Below are 18,063 nucleotides of genomic sequence, written 5' to 3'. Positions count from 1 at the left end.
GTCACTTGGTGTGTTTGAGAGAAAGATTCTGCGGAAGAGTGTTTCACCTTTGCGCGCTGGTAATGGCAAGTATCGCAGGCGACGGAACGATGAGCTGTAAGAACTTTACGACGAAGTCGACATAGCGCAGCGAATAAAGATCCAGTGGTTTTGTTCGCTGGGTCAAGTCATCCGAATGGATACAAATGATCCGGCTCTGAACGTATTTGATGCGTTAGCTGCTGGTTGTAGCAGAGGAAGAGGAAGGCCTCCTCTGCGTTGGAAAGATCAGGTGCAGAATTACTTGACTTTACTTGGTGTGTCCAATTGGCGCCGGTTAGCACGAGAAATAAACGACTGGCGCGTTTTATTAAACTCGGCGAAAATCGCTTAAGCGGATATCGGGCCTACCAAGAAGAAGAGGAACTGTTGCTAAATGTTATTGGATGCTTTCCATTTCAATTAAACCGGGTTATTCGGGACATGTTCTTCGATTTCGATGTAACTCAAATATGTTGCTCTCTGATCAAAATAATGAGACACGCATTTTTTTGTTCGCCCAAAAAAAATTTTTTTCAAGATTTATCGGCAATTTTGTTCTTCGGCTCAAAATCGATTTTTTTCATTATATAAAAATTTTTTTTTTTTAATGCTCATAACTTAGCCAAAAATGAACCGATTTTAATGATTCTGGGTTCAAAATGATTGTCATTACTTACACGAACGACTTCATGTAGAAACAATTGCAAAAAAGTAGTTGAAAATTTTTTATTTTCCAAAAAAATAATCTTATAAAAATTTCAACTTAATTTTTATTAGTTCTGCCGTGTCCACTCTCACCCCACTTGCTTTCCGTGCAGGTTAAGATATGTTTAAGGCTACAGCTGTTTTATCTATAATACTTTTTCTAATACTTCGATTCATTGATTTTTAATTTAACATATTTCCTCTACAGGGTAACATTCTGGAAAACAATCTAGCCGAGGGTATCATCGTGGCCAACCAGAGTTTGGTGTTGCAGAACGTAAGCCGCGCCCGTGCGGGTATCTACACCTGTGTGGGCAGCAATCGGGAAGGCGATGGCGAGAGCAATCCAGTGCATTTAGACATACGATGTGAGTACAAAATTAAAAGTTAAAGCTAGCAACAACTACAGTATAGACACATATACATGCATAAATATTTTTCTTGCAATTCCCATGAAATAGAATTTTTTTACAACAATACACACAGCTCTTAAATAGATTCGTTTGTATGAGTACGAGTACAAATGGGCCGGTGAAGAGATTTAATTTTTTTTTCTCTCATCCAATTTTTCTGTTCCGCATTGTGCAAAAGTGTAAATGTTTTTCCTGCTTTAACAACCTCTTGCAATCTCAATAATATGACAGGCATGCAGTTCACAAGTGCACGCATATAAACTAAAAAAGTGAGCATTTGACAAATATAAATATGGCAGGCATGCACAGGACACCTCCTGCCAGCGGAAGACTGTCTCTGCTGCGAGTACTCGTATTTTTGCTTCCCATAGCTTTTTGTCACATCCTTCTTGCTTATTTATTTATCTGTTTGTTTGCCACTCAGGTTTGGTAGGCTTTAGTTTGGATGTAGAACAAACAAATTGCCTGTCATTTCTTATGCCTGGCGAAGAGAAATTACAAAGAAATTCAAAATGCAGCACAACAAATCGGCAAAATGGCAAAGCGGCCGACAATCCCTTGACTCAGCGCAGCCGGCTAGCAGTCGTCAGCATACACTCATACACTCACACACTCATACACTCATACACTCATACACTCATACACTCATACACTCATTCACTCATACACTCATACACTCATACACTCATACGCTCATACACTCATACACTTATGAGATCCTGCTTTTGGTTCACAGGTTGCAACGAAGCGTACGCATCCTGTAGCAGCCACTTTACATCCTGTACCATCTGCCAGGGCAACTGTCAAAGCATTCATCTTACTTTTGTCCAGATTTTCTTGTGACTTATGCGCCTACATACATACATACTTACATAGAGGCAGACAAATGTACAAGGCTTGAATTTCTCCAAGTTTTTCAGACACATATACATACACATACATATATTTCTATGCTTCCGCAATGCTGTGGCATTTAAATTGTGACTATGGCTTGGCTGACAGCATCGATTGTCGCCTTCTACTTCTGCTGCTGTTTTTGCAACTACGATTTTCGGAAATTAAAATTACGAGCAAACCGGTTTTTGCACTTTCCACTAGGCTTGACCACATTTCCCTTTTTTAATCGTAAATTTCATATGTCAATGACCAATGTGGTACGTTCATACCTCTATCCATTTGTGCATCCTGCATGTCCTGTGGAGCGAGATTAGTACGAGTACGAGCAAGAAGTGATAAATTGCATGGGATTTCAATTTGTTGAAATATTCGGAATCGTAATTAAAGCGAGTTGAAAAATTGCAAAAATATAGCTTCAAACAAAAAGCTAAAGCAAAACAGCACTCTGGCGTGTTCGTTATGTCAAAGCTTACAAATTAAGATTGCATTCGTTCCAGCACCAACAACGCCGGCAGGGAGATAGCAAAAACATATTTTACTGCGTAGGATAGGTCATCATTCAGGTTTTTTTATCATAATTCATTTTCCAACTCTCTTTTACTCGAGTGGAATATTGGCAAGAAGCAGGTTTCATATCGGAAGAAATGTATTAATCGAAGTGAGTAATGTTTGATGAAAGAAGGACGAATGAAAGTAAGCACATCGACATTATGAGCCTGAAATCAACATGGAAAATCATCATCAGAATATGATTTAGAGCCTTGTAGAAGGTGAGGTGTATGCAAACGTCGTACCTACTCGCTTACGCTTGGATGGCTTAAAATGAACACATCTATAACAAAAATTGTTAATCTTATTTTGAATACTTTCATTTGAATATTAGTAAAAGACGTGGACTTCCACGTGTTTAGTACTCAAAACGCTTGATTTCGCAATGCCTCACAGAATGGGTGAACTCAATTAATTTCATAGGGCTACAAAAAAAGCCGCAAGTTTTAGTTAAGAAATGTTTAAAAGGTTTATTGCGGATTTGGTGGCCCAAAACAATCAACAACAGAGCGCGTTGGACGAATTTTAAGCAGTAACACATTCAGACTGAAATAAAGCGGCGTAAGTAGCGGCCGCCATAGTTGAATGGGTTGGTGCGTGAATACCATTCGGAGTTCACAGAGAGAACGTAGGTTCGAATCTCGGCGAAGCACCAAAATTAAGAAAAACATTTTTCTAATGGCGGTCGCCCCTCGGTATGCAAACCTCCGAGTGTATTTCTGCCATAAGAAAGCTCTTCATAAAAATATTTGCCGTGTGGAGTGGGCTTGAAACTGTAGGCCCCTCCATTTGTGGAACAACATCAAGACGCACGCCACAAGTAGGAGGAGGCCAAACACCCAAAAACGGTGTACGCGCCAATGATAAATATATATTAGGCCGGGTCGATTTGAGGGGAGGCCAAAAAATCGCACATTGCTCTGTGAAAATCATATTCTAGGGATCAAAATAAGAAACTTTGCCGAAGGAACCATACCATTAACACGAATTCTGATGCCCCCGAATTTGGGTCGAACTTTTTAGTTTCTTTTCTCATGTAAAGGCCAAAAATTGTGATATTTTGAAATGATTGTATGGGGAACCCCCCAGGTGAGTTCCAGGGGGTGTGCCACTAGCATGGGTGGATCGGCCGTCCAAAGTTAGTGTGGGTCGGTCATACATTTGGACTCGATTGGAGCACTCTAAATGGGTCAAAGTGGGATTTTTCGTTCTACCCAAATTGGGGGACATCAGAATTCGTTTTAGAGGTATGGTTCCTTCGGCAAAGTTTCTTATTTTGATCCCTAGACTACGATTTTCACCTAGCAATGAGCGATTTTTAAATCGACCCGCCCTAATATATTTATATGAATGTTGGTAGTTTTGCTATACTCTTCGAAAGGATCGCACAAAAATATGCAGGCAATCACTCGATTGGAACTCTCTAGGCAATAGAAAAAAAGCCCTAGGGGCACGTGGAAGAGTACTCTCGAAAATAAACTTATGACTGCAGTGAAATTTTTTGAAAGAAGTCATCATTGGTCATCACGATTGGAAGCGGTTTGAAGAGGCCTTATATCCCATCAAACAAAATAAGATAACAAAGAACATTGGCTTCTTTATAAAAATTAAAAATAAAAATTAGGAAAAAATATTTCTTTTTTCGTTCTTTTATTGAATTATTCAAAAGAGTACACATTCCCATTAGTCCTGGAACAGCATCTCTGCATTTCTTACTATTTTCATTTCACCATTTCTTGGCTGGTTGCGTCTGTTAACCCGGTTTCAAAGACCGTGGGGAAGTTTTTGTGCTCTGTCTTCCGAATGGCTCACTCGATAATTCACATAATATTGGTAATTTACGGCACACCACAAAAAAGTCTAATGTCGTCAAATTGCAGCTCCGAACTGGTCAATCGACAACGCCGAGACGGCGATTACTGAGTTTGACGCGGTATGGTGGTGTGGTATGGTGCGTCATCCTGCTAATACCAAAGATCGTCCAAGTCCGTATCTTCAATTTCAGACTAGAAATCATTTATCATACCTTTGTAGCGCTCACCTTTGACCGAAATAGCTTTTCCAGCAGCATTTCCAAAAAAAAGCATTTGCCAAAGATGCCTTTGCTTAAAAATTCGCACCAAACAGTCATTCTCTTAGGATGAAATAGTGTTCCATAACTAACAGTTAAAACACCTTCGTATACATCAAAACACACTTATGATCATTACTCGATCCCTCGCATTATCTAAATAGAATCGATATCTGTCTACCCATTTCTTGGCTGGTGTGCCAAACAGCATCTAAACCTTCTCAATACCCCTTATCGTTCAGCGGTCAGGCGTAGCCTTAAAGCTTTCGCTGCGCCTACTATCAAGTGTGGTTTAGCTATAATAATCTTCTTTTCAACAATTTAAAACCGCTTCTCGCCATAATCGATCTTTCAAAATTGGGTCAGTCATCCGTCGTTGCATCTACAACTGCAACAACCTCGGTATTTTCTTACCGGCATCTTGCTCGAAACTCCGTGGCCAATGTCCTTGGAAAATCCTTCCTGCATCAATAAATGCCAACCTCTATGCTCTCCGTATACTTAACACAAATGCGGTAGTTTTTATACAACGTTTTATGAAATAATTCATTCGCAGTCCTTAAAGGGTTGGATAACGATTTTCACTGTTAATTCTGGTACTGACCATAGTAAAACTTTTGCTGTGGTAGAGAATGCCTAATATCCAATGGTTGGCTGACTCCAAATAGCTCATTTTTTTCTGGCGAGGCATTGGCTATCCTCCAAGCGCCAGTGTATGCAATAAATAATAAAGGCAAATTCCTAATATGTACAGACCGTCGTTTGTCGAATCAGCTCGTTTTTCGAATCAGGGATAAATTATAATAATAAAATATTATAACAGCTTCTATGAATACCTAGCCAGATAGGCATCCCTGGAAATGTAAAATGCAGCAGCCAAAAACGCATATTCCTACCCCTCCCTCACTTTCGACACATTCTTCTCAAATAACACTCTTAAAACTACTCACCTCCATTCTTCCTTCTTGAAAAAGGCTGAATGGTCTCAATTTAATCATCCATACACCGTTATAAACCTTAGTTGTAAGAGATACCTATTCCCAACTTCCCTTTCCAAACACCAAATCACAACTTTCATACTAAATGTAGCCTCGGTCATACTAAACTAACACACGAACATCTTCTCCGCGGCTCTCCTTCCCGGACCTGTCAGTTTTGTGGAGGGCATCTCTAAATCCAACACATCCTAGACCTCTGCTCAACACTAACCTCCAAACGCACTACTGGATTTAGAACTATGGTACCATCCACTCTATTAAATAAATTACCTCTCACAATGTGATTAAAGTATACAACTCTATGAAATGTATTAATACATATACAGGTATCAGACCATAACTAAAATGTAAAGTTGGAATAAAGTAATTTTGTAATCGCCATTAGGCACTGAAGGCCTAGGTAGCCAGTGTGCTAATTACTGTACTCGATATTTATCGCCAAAATTAGGTTTTCCTCAACAATTCCACAAATGTTTTCCGAAAGAATTTGCGCTGTTTCAAATGGGTTTTCATTTCTTCAACATTTTCTTTAGTACTAATAACTTAAAATAATTTCAAACTAGATGATCCACCCTGTATGTAAAGAAATTTAATATCTAATACGAGGTGTGCCTTTTATATGTCGGGATTTGGCAACCCTGGTGTTGAAATCTGGCAACTGACAGCTTTATCGCAAAGTCTGACAATATTTGGCTTTTACGTACTCAGAACGTTTTGAAATACCAGCACTATTTGTGTTGTTTACAGTAACTTAAAGATTCATCTCGGTCCAAAAATGGAATTAAATCGTGAACATTTTCGTCCTATTATTTTTTACAACTTAGGCATTAGTGGGACCAGCATACATTCAATATTGCATAAACATTTGACTGTCAAAAAAATTTGTTAACGTTGGATCCCACACAATTTGTCAATCGCTCAAAAAAAGGCTCGAGTCGATTGGTCGAAGGAAATGGTCAAAAAACTGAAGAAGCGGTTGCGGCATTCAGAATGCATGTTTTGGAGGTACCTCATTCAGAGTGGCAAAAGTGCTTCGACAATTGGTTCAAACGCATGCAAAAGTGTATAGATCTTCATGGAGAATATTTTGAAAAACAATAAAATGATTTTCGATGATTAAAACTTGTTTTTGTTCTCTAATCCCGACATATAAAAGGCACCCCTTGTACGAGTGTAAATTGCGCATTTAAGCTAAAAATTAATTGTGCCTTTCATTTTGAATATAAAATATTTGTGTATTTGCAAATAAACCCAAAGGCAAGTAATTGAGAATTTGCTGGTATGCCGATTGAAAGTGTATTAGAATTGTGCGTATGTATGTATATTTATATATAGAAGTACTCGTATATATACTAACATATACTCATGAGAGCAAATTGTGGTGGTAATCGAAATTATTTGTGAATATTAACAAAGTCATGCCACATACATGCATCCCTACTTTCATACTCTGCGCCACAAATTGAAGCAATATTTTTATATAAGTAGGCAGTATAAATTACAAAACAATATCATAGCCACCGTTAATTTATTTGCTTCATACGTAGTACCAACATATTTTCTCAATTAAGCGAGCGAGGCCAATTAGTTGTAGACTCATCCAGTCGTAGATTTGTAGACATCGAAACCCGTAGGTCGACATTAATTTAAATGAAATTTTCAATTTCCCATTGTTTCAGGCGCATAAAAATTAATTGTGCATTACGATACAAAATATGTGCTTATAATACAAGCAAACAGGCACACATACACACATACACACGCCCATGTATATCAGTATATTAATGCAATAGCAAATTTCTGAGGTTACATGATGATAAGTACACAAATTCGGAAAGGCGTTCACTCCAGTACATGCGAAATATTTATGTGTATTTGTCGCTAAATCTCTATGAACGCACGTATTTAAGAAAGACTTACATACATACAAGTAGACTTGAAGCAGTTACAGAGGCGACGATCGTGATTTCATTGCAACTCTTGAAATTAAACTAAATTATTCAGCATTTACCAAACAGCAGTAGTTCTATGCAAAGAGCTCCAATGGGCAGCCAGCCGAATTTAGTTGCTGTATTTGATATTAGTACATACATATATATGTATGTATAATCCTACAGTGTTATGAGTACTACAAGCAAGGTAAAACATTTCTGCCTAGTCAAGTAGGTGGCCATGTACAGTGACTACACATAAACACGAATTTCAGAATTATTACTGAAGTCAAAGGCTGTGGTGCTGTGGTTTATACGAGATGTATTACCAATGTATGTGCGTACGAGTATGTATTTATGTGCAGTATCCGTGCAACAAATTATGGATAATAATAATATGAAAAAATTGGGCGAACATATCTGTGGTACAAAACCTTTTATATGCTTTTCGCATTTGACAACTTGCCCAATGAAAAGTTTGTTTTTTTGCAAATAATTATCCGAGTTTTTGCTGGTTAGTCGCAGTTTTTACTCGCAAAAGAATATTCACGAACATTATACGCCTATGTGAGCAGTGTCATTTTTATTAATATTGAATTTGTCAGCAATATGGTTAACTTACTTTCTACTCATACGTGGCATTTTTGCTAGAAAAATAAGTGAACTAACCAAATGGCACAACAGATCATTACCGGCGCAGTTAATTCTGATTAAAATTGTAGTGTGACAGGTGGTTGTTAGGGGTATTAACTCTACTGACAAATACGTGTATTAACTCCACTGATACTAAAAAATAATTATTTATCAAAAAAAAATCTGAAATTGCTATTACCCTAACTGTTCCGCAATATCGAAACAATGAACGAAATTTCGAAGGCCTTAGTCCAAAGTAGCATTGTATCCGTAACATCTCAAAATCGCCCCAGACCACAGTGGCTCCGCCATCGGACATTGGATGAAAATAGTCATGTTAAAATTATGCAACAATATTTAGCTAAATGTTAGTCAATTAGTCATAGTAACTTAGAGTACGAAAGAAATTTCAACTGCACAAACAATGCACTTTTAATTGTGCCTCCAAAGTAAGAGAATTTGAAAAATGATAGTTAGCGTGATCTCCGCTCCGTACTTACGCAGTTCCGGCAAGTGTTATTTTTCTAAGCATTACTGTGTTTATGACCTGTTGTACAATTCAAATTGAAGGTATGTACGACATGTTAAACGTTTTGTTATCTTTTTTAATTATTATTTAATAGGTTTTCAGACCATACCAAATACGTACTTTAAAATTTGCCGTTTATTTTTTTTATAAGAAGTTTGTAAAGTTTTAACTAAGTTCGCACGAATCTGCACAAACATACATTAAAATATTCTTACGTATGTCCTCTTTAAGGAAAAATAATTTCCAGCTGCGATGGCCTGCGATTGCGCTGATATAGGGTCTAATCTGCACCTATGTGTAGGATTTTGAAAAATGTGATTCTACCATGATTGCTAATAAAGATTTTTTTTGTTGTTTTAGGTGTAAATTTGAAGTGTTCATTTACGCGCATGCATATTCTGGACACGTGGTTATGTTACAATAGCATTAAAAATGATGTTGATAGATGTCGCCACAAGGTTTTGTCGGCCTATACGTTTTCAAATTTGCTAAAGAAACTAAAGCTCTTTGTGTTCAAGAAGAAGAGCATTTGAAAAAAGCTATTGGTGACTTGAATCCGTCTGTTATTAAAATCGATAACCAAAGTTATAAAGTAAGTCATTCTTTACAATTAACTATGGTTGATGGTAAAGTGTGCTGTGCTCTTAGTGACTCATCTACGAGTAAATGTTATATTTGTGGTGTGACACCTAAAGAATGACACCTAATGAATGACTTAGAAAAGTGTAGAAACAAACAAGTAAACTCCAGTAGATTTGAATTTGGTTTATCACCCCTGCATTCTTGGATAAGATTTTTTGAATACTTTATTCATGTTTCTTATAGAATCGAATTTAAAAGGTGGCAAGCACGTTCATCTGAGGAAAAAGCACTTTTAGCTAAGAGAAAGGAATTTGTTCAGAGGGAGTTTAGAGAACAATTAGGCTTGATAGTTGACAAACCGCGAATTGGAGGAAGTGGCACCTCTAATGATGGAAATACAGCACGAAAATTTTTCCTTCATTCAACCATATCATCCGAAATCACAGGAATAGACAGACACGTTATAGACAGATGTAGTTATCTCCTACAATGTCTTTCATCTGGTTTTAAAATTAATTCGAATAAATTCAAAATATACGCACTAGACACTGCTAAAATTCTAGTTAGTAAATATTCATGGCATAATTTACCTGCATCAGTTCATAAAGTGCTCATTCATGGGTCGGAGGTGATCGATCATTGTTTATTATCAATTGGAGAATTATCAGAGGAGGCAGCTGAATCATTTAATAAATTAGTGAAACAATTCAGACGTCACAATACCAGAAAGCACTCAAGAACTGTAACTAACACGAATCTTTTGCACAGGCTTCTTCTTAATTCCGATCCATTTATATATAGTCTACGAAAATTACCATGTAAAAAGAAATCTATGATGTCAAGAGAAGTGTACATTAACTTTTTTGGAAGTGAATATTTTATTGTTTTCATAAATAAGAATAAGTTAACTGGCATTCAAGTATACTTTATGCTCATCCTTTCGGAATTTAATGTTTTTTTTTCTATTATTGTTTATAATTTAAGATTTATGCAAAACTTTAAACGAAACAAAAAAATTGTATATAAAAAATGTGAGTACCTAATTTTCCTTTGACTTTTTATATTAATTATATTTATATTATTGTACTTTATTATATATTATTGTTATTATTATTTTTATATATATTACTTTTTATATATCTTAATGTTTTTTAACAAATAAAAACATTTCTCAACTTAAAAACGTCATTTATCACGCCAAAAGTTCTTATGACCGATCTTTCTACGCGGCGGGACCACTGTGCAGACCCATCAGACCCATTTCTTTTCTCTGCAAAACTTTGCAAGTTAATTAATGGTAAAACGGAAAGAGTTAGATAAAAATGTGCCTGTATTTCTTTGTTAAGTTATTTCTATATGGATCTCCACCGCACTGTACTTGCCTGCCATTTCGACAACCATGTCGTTGTGTATGTCGACATTTATTTTTGGCCTACGCAAATCATTTGTGCGTTCCCCCACTTGGCTATGATCGCCTGCTCGACCATCTTCGTCCAGATTGAACGTTTTTTTGCCATCTAAAATTGGAAAAACGCATGTTTGAACTAAGAAATAAAACAAAAATGCTTTACAAAACCTACTTCTTTTTTGCTCTTGCTGCTATTGTTGCATGTTAACTGAAAACTAACAATTGCAAGGTGTGTGAACACGACGGGAACATCAGAAGCGTATACTCAAAGTTGAAGCAACAAAATTTGCTCGGTATGAACGCAGTCTAATAAAATTTGCCTAATATTAGAAAAGAGAGTTGGCAGCATTGAAAATAGTGAGTTCTACCAGTGAGTTCTACTCGTCAAGCGAGAAGAGCCCAGCCATAGCGAGCAGAGAAGTAGTGAATCGAACTGGTAACTATAGGCGCCACCAGGAAGCAAAACCAGATATACAAAAACAAAACAAGTCTTTGCCTCAGCTGTCAGGAAAGTATTTATTTATACGTACATACCTATTTTCAACATCGTTTTCTAAGATGATTTGCAATACCGTTATTTCAATGAGTTCCCTTAGTCCTTCATCAGTTACGTAATTAACGTATGGGTGATTTTTTTCTTCAAAATGTCACGTAAATTTACTTAAATTAAAAAGAGTGCAAGAATTACTAGAAAACGGATATTGTTTGAGGTATACAGTCGATCCACTACAATTATACAATAAGAAAAAGTGTGCAACCGTTATAAGAAATGTTTTTTTTTTCCTTAACCCGACAAACTATTTACAACGTAATAAATCGTGCAAAAACTGAAAATTTGCTGGAGTCAAAATCTACAAGTGGGAGATCATGGCAAATATTTGTCCGCACCAAATTAGTCGCAAACTCGCAGATTTCGACAAGAAATCTCGCTAGTGGGCATAGAGATGAGAGTGGGGTTTCTCATGAAACAGTCTGACAAATTTTACAAAAGCACAAATATACTTCACAAGTTGCTCGAAAGAAGCATATTAAAAAGCAGTTATCTTTCATTAGAACGTAGCTGGCTCAACTAGATGGCTGCTGGGATGATGTGATATTCTGCGACAATAGAAAGGCAAAATATTCTACCGACAGTGAAATTTGGCGAATTGTCAGCGTGGTATGGGGTTCCATATCCAGCAAGCGAGTCGGTGGCTTGGTGTTTATAGAAGATGACACAATATTTGAGACAATCTGCAGTGCCATTTGACAATTAGTGCAACAAAATTGGGTTTCATTGTTGACAACAAACCTTAGTTTAAATTCTACCAAGGCAACGATCCAAAACATAAAGCTCATATTATCAGCATGTGGATTTTATTTACTGCAGTAAAGTATTAGATATATCAACCCAAAGCCCAAATATCAGTCCAATAGAAAATTTGTGCGATTATTTAAAGAAAAAAGTTGCAAAAAATACTGAAAAAGTCGGGCAGAAGTCAAACACATTACGTTCGAGAAATGGTACAGGATACCCCACGACTATAATTTTCAAAAATGTATTCATCCCATGAGAAACAGAAGAAACAAGAAGTTATAGATACACGTGGTAGTCACACAAAATACTGATTCACATTTCATTTTTTACAGCATACTCGTATAACTTAAGGCTATTAACTGCAACTGTAAAACGACTTTTTGACAACTGTATTTGACGTGTATAAAATGGAATGACGTGTATTAAATGGAATAACCAAAATTTTTTTTATTTGTGCTCTTTTTTTAGTTGGCTTCTGAATTATTTATATTAGCCAAATAAAATCAAAGATTGAAAAAAAAACCATAAATTTCGCTAGATTAGTAGATGAGAAAACAATTCCTTGACAAACTGTACTCTAATGGATGAATGAATGCTCCAATTCTTTCTTTCATTCGGTGTTAAAATCCATTGCACTTTGAAAAACAGTCTTCTAATTAATTTGTCAAGCTATTACAATGTACCGTGACTGTGAAATAGACCCAAAATATGGCCTGGCTCCAAAGTAAAAAGGAGTGTTAGATTATTTAGTTGAAGAAGCCAAGTAAAGAAATGATTAGCTTTAAGAGGAGTTCACTCAAGAGCAATTCTGAATAGGTAGGAGTTTAACTAGCTTAAATCTTCAGAATGCAACTAAGCCATTATCAATCAATGATAGAAAGAAACTATAAGAAACTTTTACCGTACCTAATTCCTTGAACAGATACTGCCAGCTGCTGTTACAAGTATCTACATTCCCACACATACACATGCATGTGTGTTTCAAAGCTTGTGTTTTTGTATGCAACTATTTAGTATCGCTTGTAGTTAGTAACATCTCTGAGTACTCAAGTGCGTCTGTCATTTTGAGTGTCCAAAGCTGTTTTGTCTAGCTACCTGCATGCCTGGGTTGACTGACACCCTCCTAATCTGTGACCTCCTGGCCAGTTGTCTTCTACTTGATTTCAGTTTGCATGTCCTGCAGTAGCTCGTAGTAAATATGTTTTGCATTTCGTACTATCCTTGCATTACCCTATGGGCTTTGGCAATGGCAAATTATTTGTCGTATCCTTATTTGGTATTTACTCGCATTGTAGACAATTTCGTTTTGCATATTTTAAATTGTTTAATTATTTCTGAATCTCCTCTACATATCGCACGCATATCTAACATACAAAGATAAGGAATTGTAGTCTCAGGCTTACTCGTATGGTTACAGTCGTTAAAGTAATTTCCAGCATAGAATTTAAATGCTTGACAGCAGCTGCAAATTGCCATAACAATTTTACGTATGTGTGAGTTTAGGCCATGCAATTTACACCTGTTAAAACTGAAATAAAAAGATAATCTCAGTAACGCATTTTGCTGGTAAAGATTCTATGAAATTGTGATTTTTGAGTGTAAAACTTCGAGAGTAACAAAACTCAACAGCTCAATATTTGCCCTGTGCTCCAGATAAAAGTTGAAGGAACCTATAAGAAGAAGACTTACCACTTTGGAAATATTTTTTCAATATTTCCCAATTTTGTTCAAGCCTATAGCGTCCCATTTCGTAAATGTCAAACCTTTAAGTAAATTATGAACATTTGATATGTCATTTGTGTTACCATTCTCAAAAAAATGGGTGGTTAAAAAAGCAAACGCTATATGGCCCACCCTGTATATTTCGAATATCTTAAAAATTAAGTTGTAGTACACTTAAACCAACTAACCAACACTTTGGAAATGTTGTATATTAAAAACATGCAGACGCAAGCAGAAGTTGACCTTAGAAGAACAGGAAAATTCACAAAGAACAGGTAATGGGTACAAGAGTCTGGCCGTCTAGTTCTAATTTCTAATGTAAAGCTCCCTCAAAGAAAGCGTCTCTATTGGCAAAGAAACTGAGACAGTGGCTTCTCTTTTGCTGAACTTTTCTTCACCTAAATCGTTCGCAGTAGACTGTAACAACAGGTAATCACATGGCGTCAGGTACGGACTATAAAGTGTAAATAGAAGATCCTTTCAAGCAAGCTCCTGCAGCTTCTGTCGAGATACTATGCATCAAGATTCCTGACCTGGCATTGGCCTAATGTAACACAATTTCTCTTGGACTGACTCATATAGGAGATAGATTCCTTCAGATGAAATTTAGATATTTAGGCCAATTACGGAACAAGCTGGGCATCTCACAACGATTCGACACCAACCGATTTTCCTTTTTTTTTTATTAAGAACTAAGTAGCAATTGAGTAAAGTCCTCTAGCGACGAACACAACTAAACCGTTATAAAGATCTCATCATGCCCGTCCTAACGTATGGCGTAGAGACTTGGACGATGATAATATCCGATGAGGCGTCACTTGGTGTGTTTTAGAGAAAGATTCTGCGGAACCTTTCTGTTCTGTTTTACCTTTGCACGTTGGTGATGGCGAATATCGTAGGCGATGAAACGATGAGCTGTATGCGCTTTACGTCGACTCAGACATTGCGCAGGGAATAAAGATCCAGTGGCTTCACTTGACGTGTCTAACTGGCGATTAGCACGAGAAAGAAACGACTGGCGCGCTTTGTTAAACTCGGCCAAAATCGCCTAATCGGTTATCGATACCAATCAAGAACAACGAAGAAATACGCTCAGTAATCCCTGAAACTTTCATATTGGGATTCCCACTGGTTTGATGTACGTATTTGAATATAACTCGAAAATTAATGGACACAGAGACAAAAAAAAATTTTCTAAAAATTTTCAAAAAAAATTATTTTATAAATATTATATTTTGTCTTAAAAAATGAAAACGAAAATTAATAAAAGATTAATCAAAGTCGAAAAATTACAAGATTTTTTTTTTAATTTTGAATAAACAATTTTTTTTTCGATATTATATTCATCCTAAAAAAATAAAATGAAATATAATATAATTAAAATTTTAAAAAGTAGCGACAAACTGGCAAATTTTAAAATTATTTTTTCCTAAAACTTTTCAACAAAAAAATTTATTTGCAAAAAACAAAAAGTGCAAAACAGGTTTTTTACTCAAAAATTCATTACTCAAAAACAACTCATTTTAGCTACTGGGCATTCAGCTCAATTGAAGTTTGAGGTGTCCTCTTGATTTGGAAAAAGTTATAAAAAAAACAAAAATAAACTTTTTGAAATATTGAATTTCGAAAAAATTTGAATTTTTTTTCTTTTTTGCTAAATAAAAAATTTTCAACTACTTTTTTGCAATTGTTTCTACATGAAGTCGCTCGTGTAAGTAATGACGATCATTTTGAACCCAGAATTATTAAAATCGGTTCATTTTTGACTAAGTTATGGGCATTTAAAAAAATTTTTTTCTTACATAATTAAAAAAAATCGATTTTGAGCCGAAAAAAAAATTGCCGATAACTCTTGAAAAAAATTTTTTTCGGGCGAACAAAAAAATACGTGTCTCATTATTTTGACCCGAGAGCAACATATGGGCGTTACATCGAAATCGAAGAACATGACCCGAGGAGGAAAGCATCTATTATATTTTGTATTATATTAAAATGTTAGAAAAAGTCGGAAAATTACAAATTTGTCTTTATTTTGAACGAAAAATTCTTGTTTTCATTATTATATTTTATCCTAAAAAACCTATAATTTAAAATTTTAAAAAGTAAACTGGCAAACTTTAAAATGTTTTTAGCTTTAAAAATTTTGAACAAATGAATTTATTTTAATATTTTATTTTGTCCTAAAAGTTAAAAAAAAATTTAATGCTAGAAAAAGCCAGAAAATTACAATACAAAATTTTTTTTTTAATTTTGAACAAAATTGTTTTTAAAATATTTTATTCGATACTAGAGAATTAAAAAAAAAATATTAAAATGTTTAAAAACGCCGACGCATTGGCGAAAAAATATTTTTATTTAATATTTAACAAAAGCTGCTACTACAATACAACAACATAATACCTGGGGTATAGAAATTTCATACATATGACGGCACTCAAAGTGTTAACCGGTGGCTTTGTCTTGTTCCAAGTGATCTCAAGACTAATAGACACAGAAAAAAACTTTATAAGTTGAGTTTTTATCCCTCTGCTCTCTTTACGAAGCATACAATACCTCATTCAGATGGGAAATAATATTCGTTTCTTTAAAATTTTTTTTAAAATATATTTTTGCTAAAATAGTTCGCTCCCTTGTAAATAAATTTGTACCACTTTTCTAAGAGCATTTGTGAACAAAATTGCAATTAACGCAAATTAAAATTTTTCTGGTTGCGCCGATTTGCCAACTCACCAATTTTTTTCTCGGATTTTTCACACTTATGAACAAAAACCCACTTAAATTTAAATGAGACAAAATTATTACAATTTATTAAAATGGCTTTAATGTCAATACCGCTTAAAGCCCAAAGATTTCCAAGAATGCTTGTGTTATTACTCCACTTATTCCACACTCGTCACCAGAGTTCCAATATTCACATTTTCCACAGCTGCTGAATGTACGCAAAGGCGTAAAATATGATATGAACTTCACAAATATGTGTGTATGTATGTATGTATGCGTATGCATGTGTATGCGTTTGTGTTGGACGTGAGCAAATTAAAATTGCCACTCCAGTGAAAAATCATTTTAAAAAGTCAATCCATCATTCAATGACAGACTTGAAATTAAAATAATGCCAAGCTGAAGAATTATAGATGGAAAAGTCCTGAAGTGCGATGGCAAAATGGGAGAAGAAAAAGCGATAAAGGAAAAAAAATTCCAATTGATTTCTGCATTTAAGACGAAATTAAACTTAAGTCAATGTTTTCATTTAATTATGCAAATGTTGGGCCGCAAGTGGGCTGCTTGCTGGCACTTGCCGACCCAAGTGCCGCCTACGACTTGTGAACTTAAGGCAGCCACTGACAAGCGTACGAGTGCACGCACGCACACAAACTCACATAAACACACATACGCATTTTGCAACTACTACTGCATGTCACTTTAAATGTCTGATGTTTTACCGTTTCGCTTCTGTTCCGCTCTTCTATTTTCAGTTGCGCCCGTCTGCCGGCCTGGCCAACGTTTCGCTTATAGTTCCGGTCGACATGAGATGGTTAAAATTGCCTGCGAAATTGAGGCGAATCCGATGGAGGCGACATACATCTGGAAATTCAATGCAACACTCGGCGAGACCATTGACATCCCAGCTTCGCTCATCGCTGTGGATCGAGGACGTAGCATAGCGCACTACACGCCCATGACGGAGAATGTAAGTGTGAAGAAAGCAAAATGATGAAAGGGATAGACGAGATGAAGTGTTGGGAGTAGTAGAAGTATAGTATAGCTGCTGAGTGCTGTCACGATGACTGTTGACTGGTTAGCTGCGTGTGAGCCTGGCTTTCCGGTCCAGTTCAGTTGATCGAATGTCAGCCGAATGAATTATGATGTGGCGCATGGAGTGCCACTGCTGCTGCTGTACTAGCAGTCAAAATGCGATGTAGTCGTCACGTGACATTTGCACCTTCAAACAAGCGTGCAAACATACGGCGGCACGCCGGCTTTCAGCCTCTCGGCCTCTCAGGCATTCATGCATTAATGCATTTATGCGTGCCTCTATATAGGACGATAAATCATAAATTTTCCAATAGATTCGCATAATTTTCCGCCTGAATTGCGGTTTTGAATGTTCAATGAAGGCAGCCTCAACTACAGCAGCAGCAGCAGCCGTGAACAAAGAGGCAAGAGGTCAACGCTAGCCAGCTGTTAGTAGTCGGCTTGTTGGCTATAGGTCGTTAGGCGCCTACATCAAATTTGTTCATTCTGACATGCAAATGTCCTTTTATGCATACATGCATCGTGCAGCCGTACTAATAGATTTTGCTTCA

The 18,063-nt window shown here is 36.2% G+C and overlaps 1 protein-coding gene across 1 annotated transcript in view; it reads left to right on the top strand.

Moving 5' to 3' along the window:
* The window catches only part of LOC128867138 (hemicentin-1), a gene marked incomplete at its 5' end in the record, with an annotated part of 225,193 nt that overhangs the window by 138,593 nt on the left and 68,537 nt on the right, over positions 1-18,063 (top strand). The window contains 2 exons of the mRNA XM_054108237.1: positions 935-1,094; positions 17,233-17,447. Coding sequence (XP_053964212.1) covers positions 935-1,094; positions 17,233-17,447 — 375 coding nt within the window. The remainder of the gene's footprint in view (positions 1-934; positions 1,095-17,232; positions 17,448-18,063) is intronic.

Source organism: Anastrepha ludens, chromosome 6 (assembly GCF_028408465.1).
Source record: "Anastrepha ludens isolate Willacy chromosome 6, idAnaLude1.1, whole genome shotgun sequence".
Classification (NCBI taxonomy): domain Eukaryota; kingdom Metazoa; phylum Arthropoda; class Insecta; order Diptera; family Tephritidae; genus Anastrepha; species Anastrepha ludens.
The sequence above is the reverse complement of the archived record's forward strand: the minus strand, read 5'-3'. Positions and strand labels throughout refer to the sequence as shown.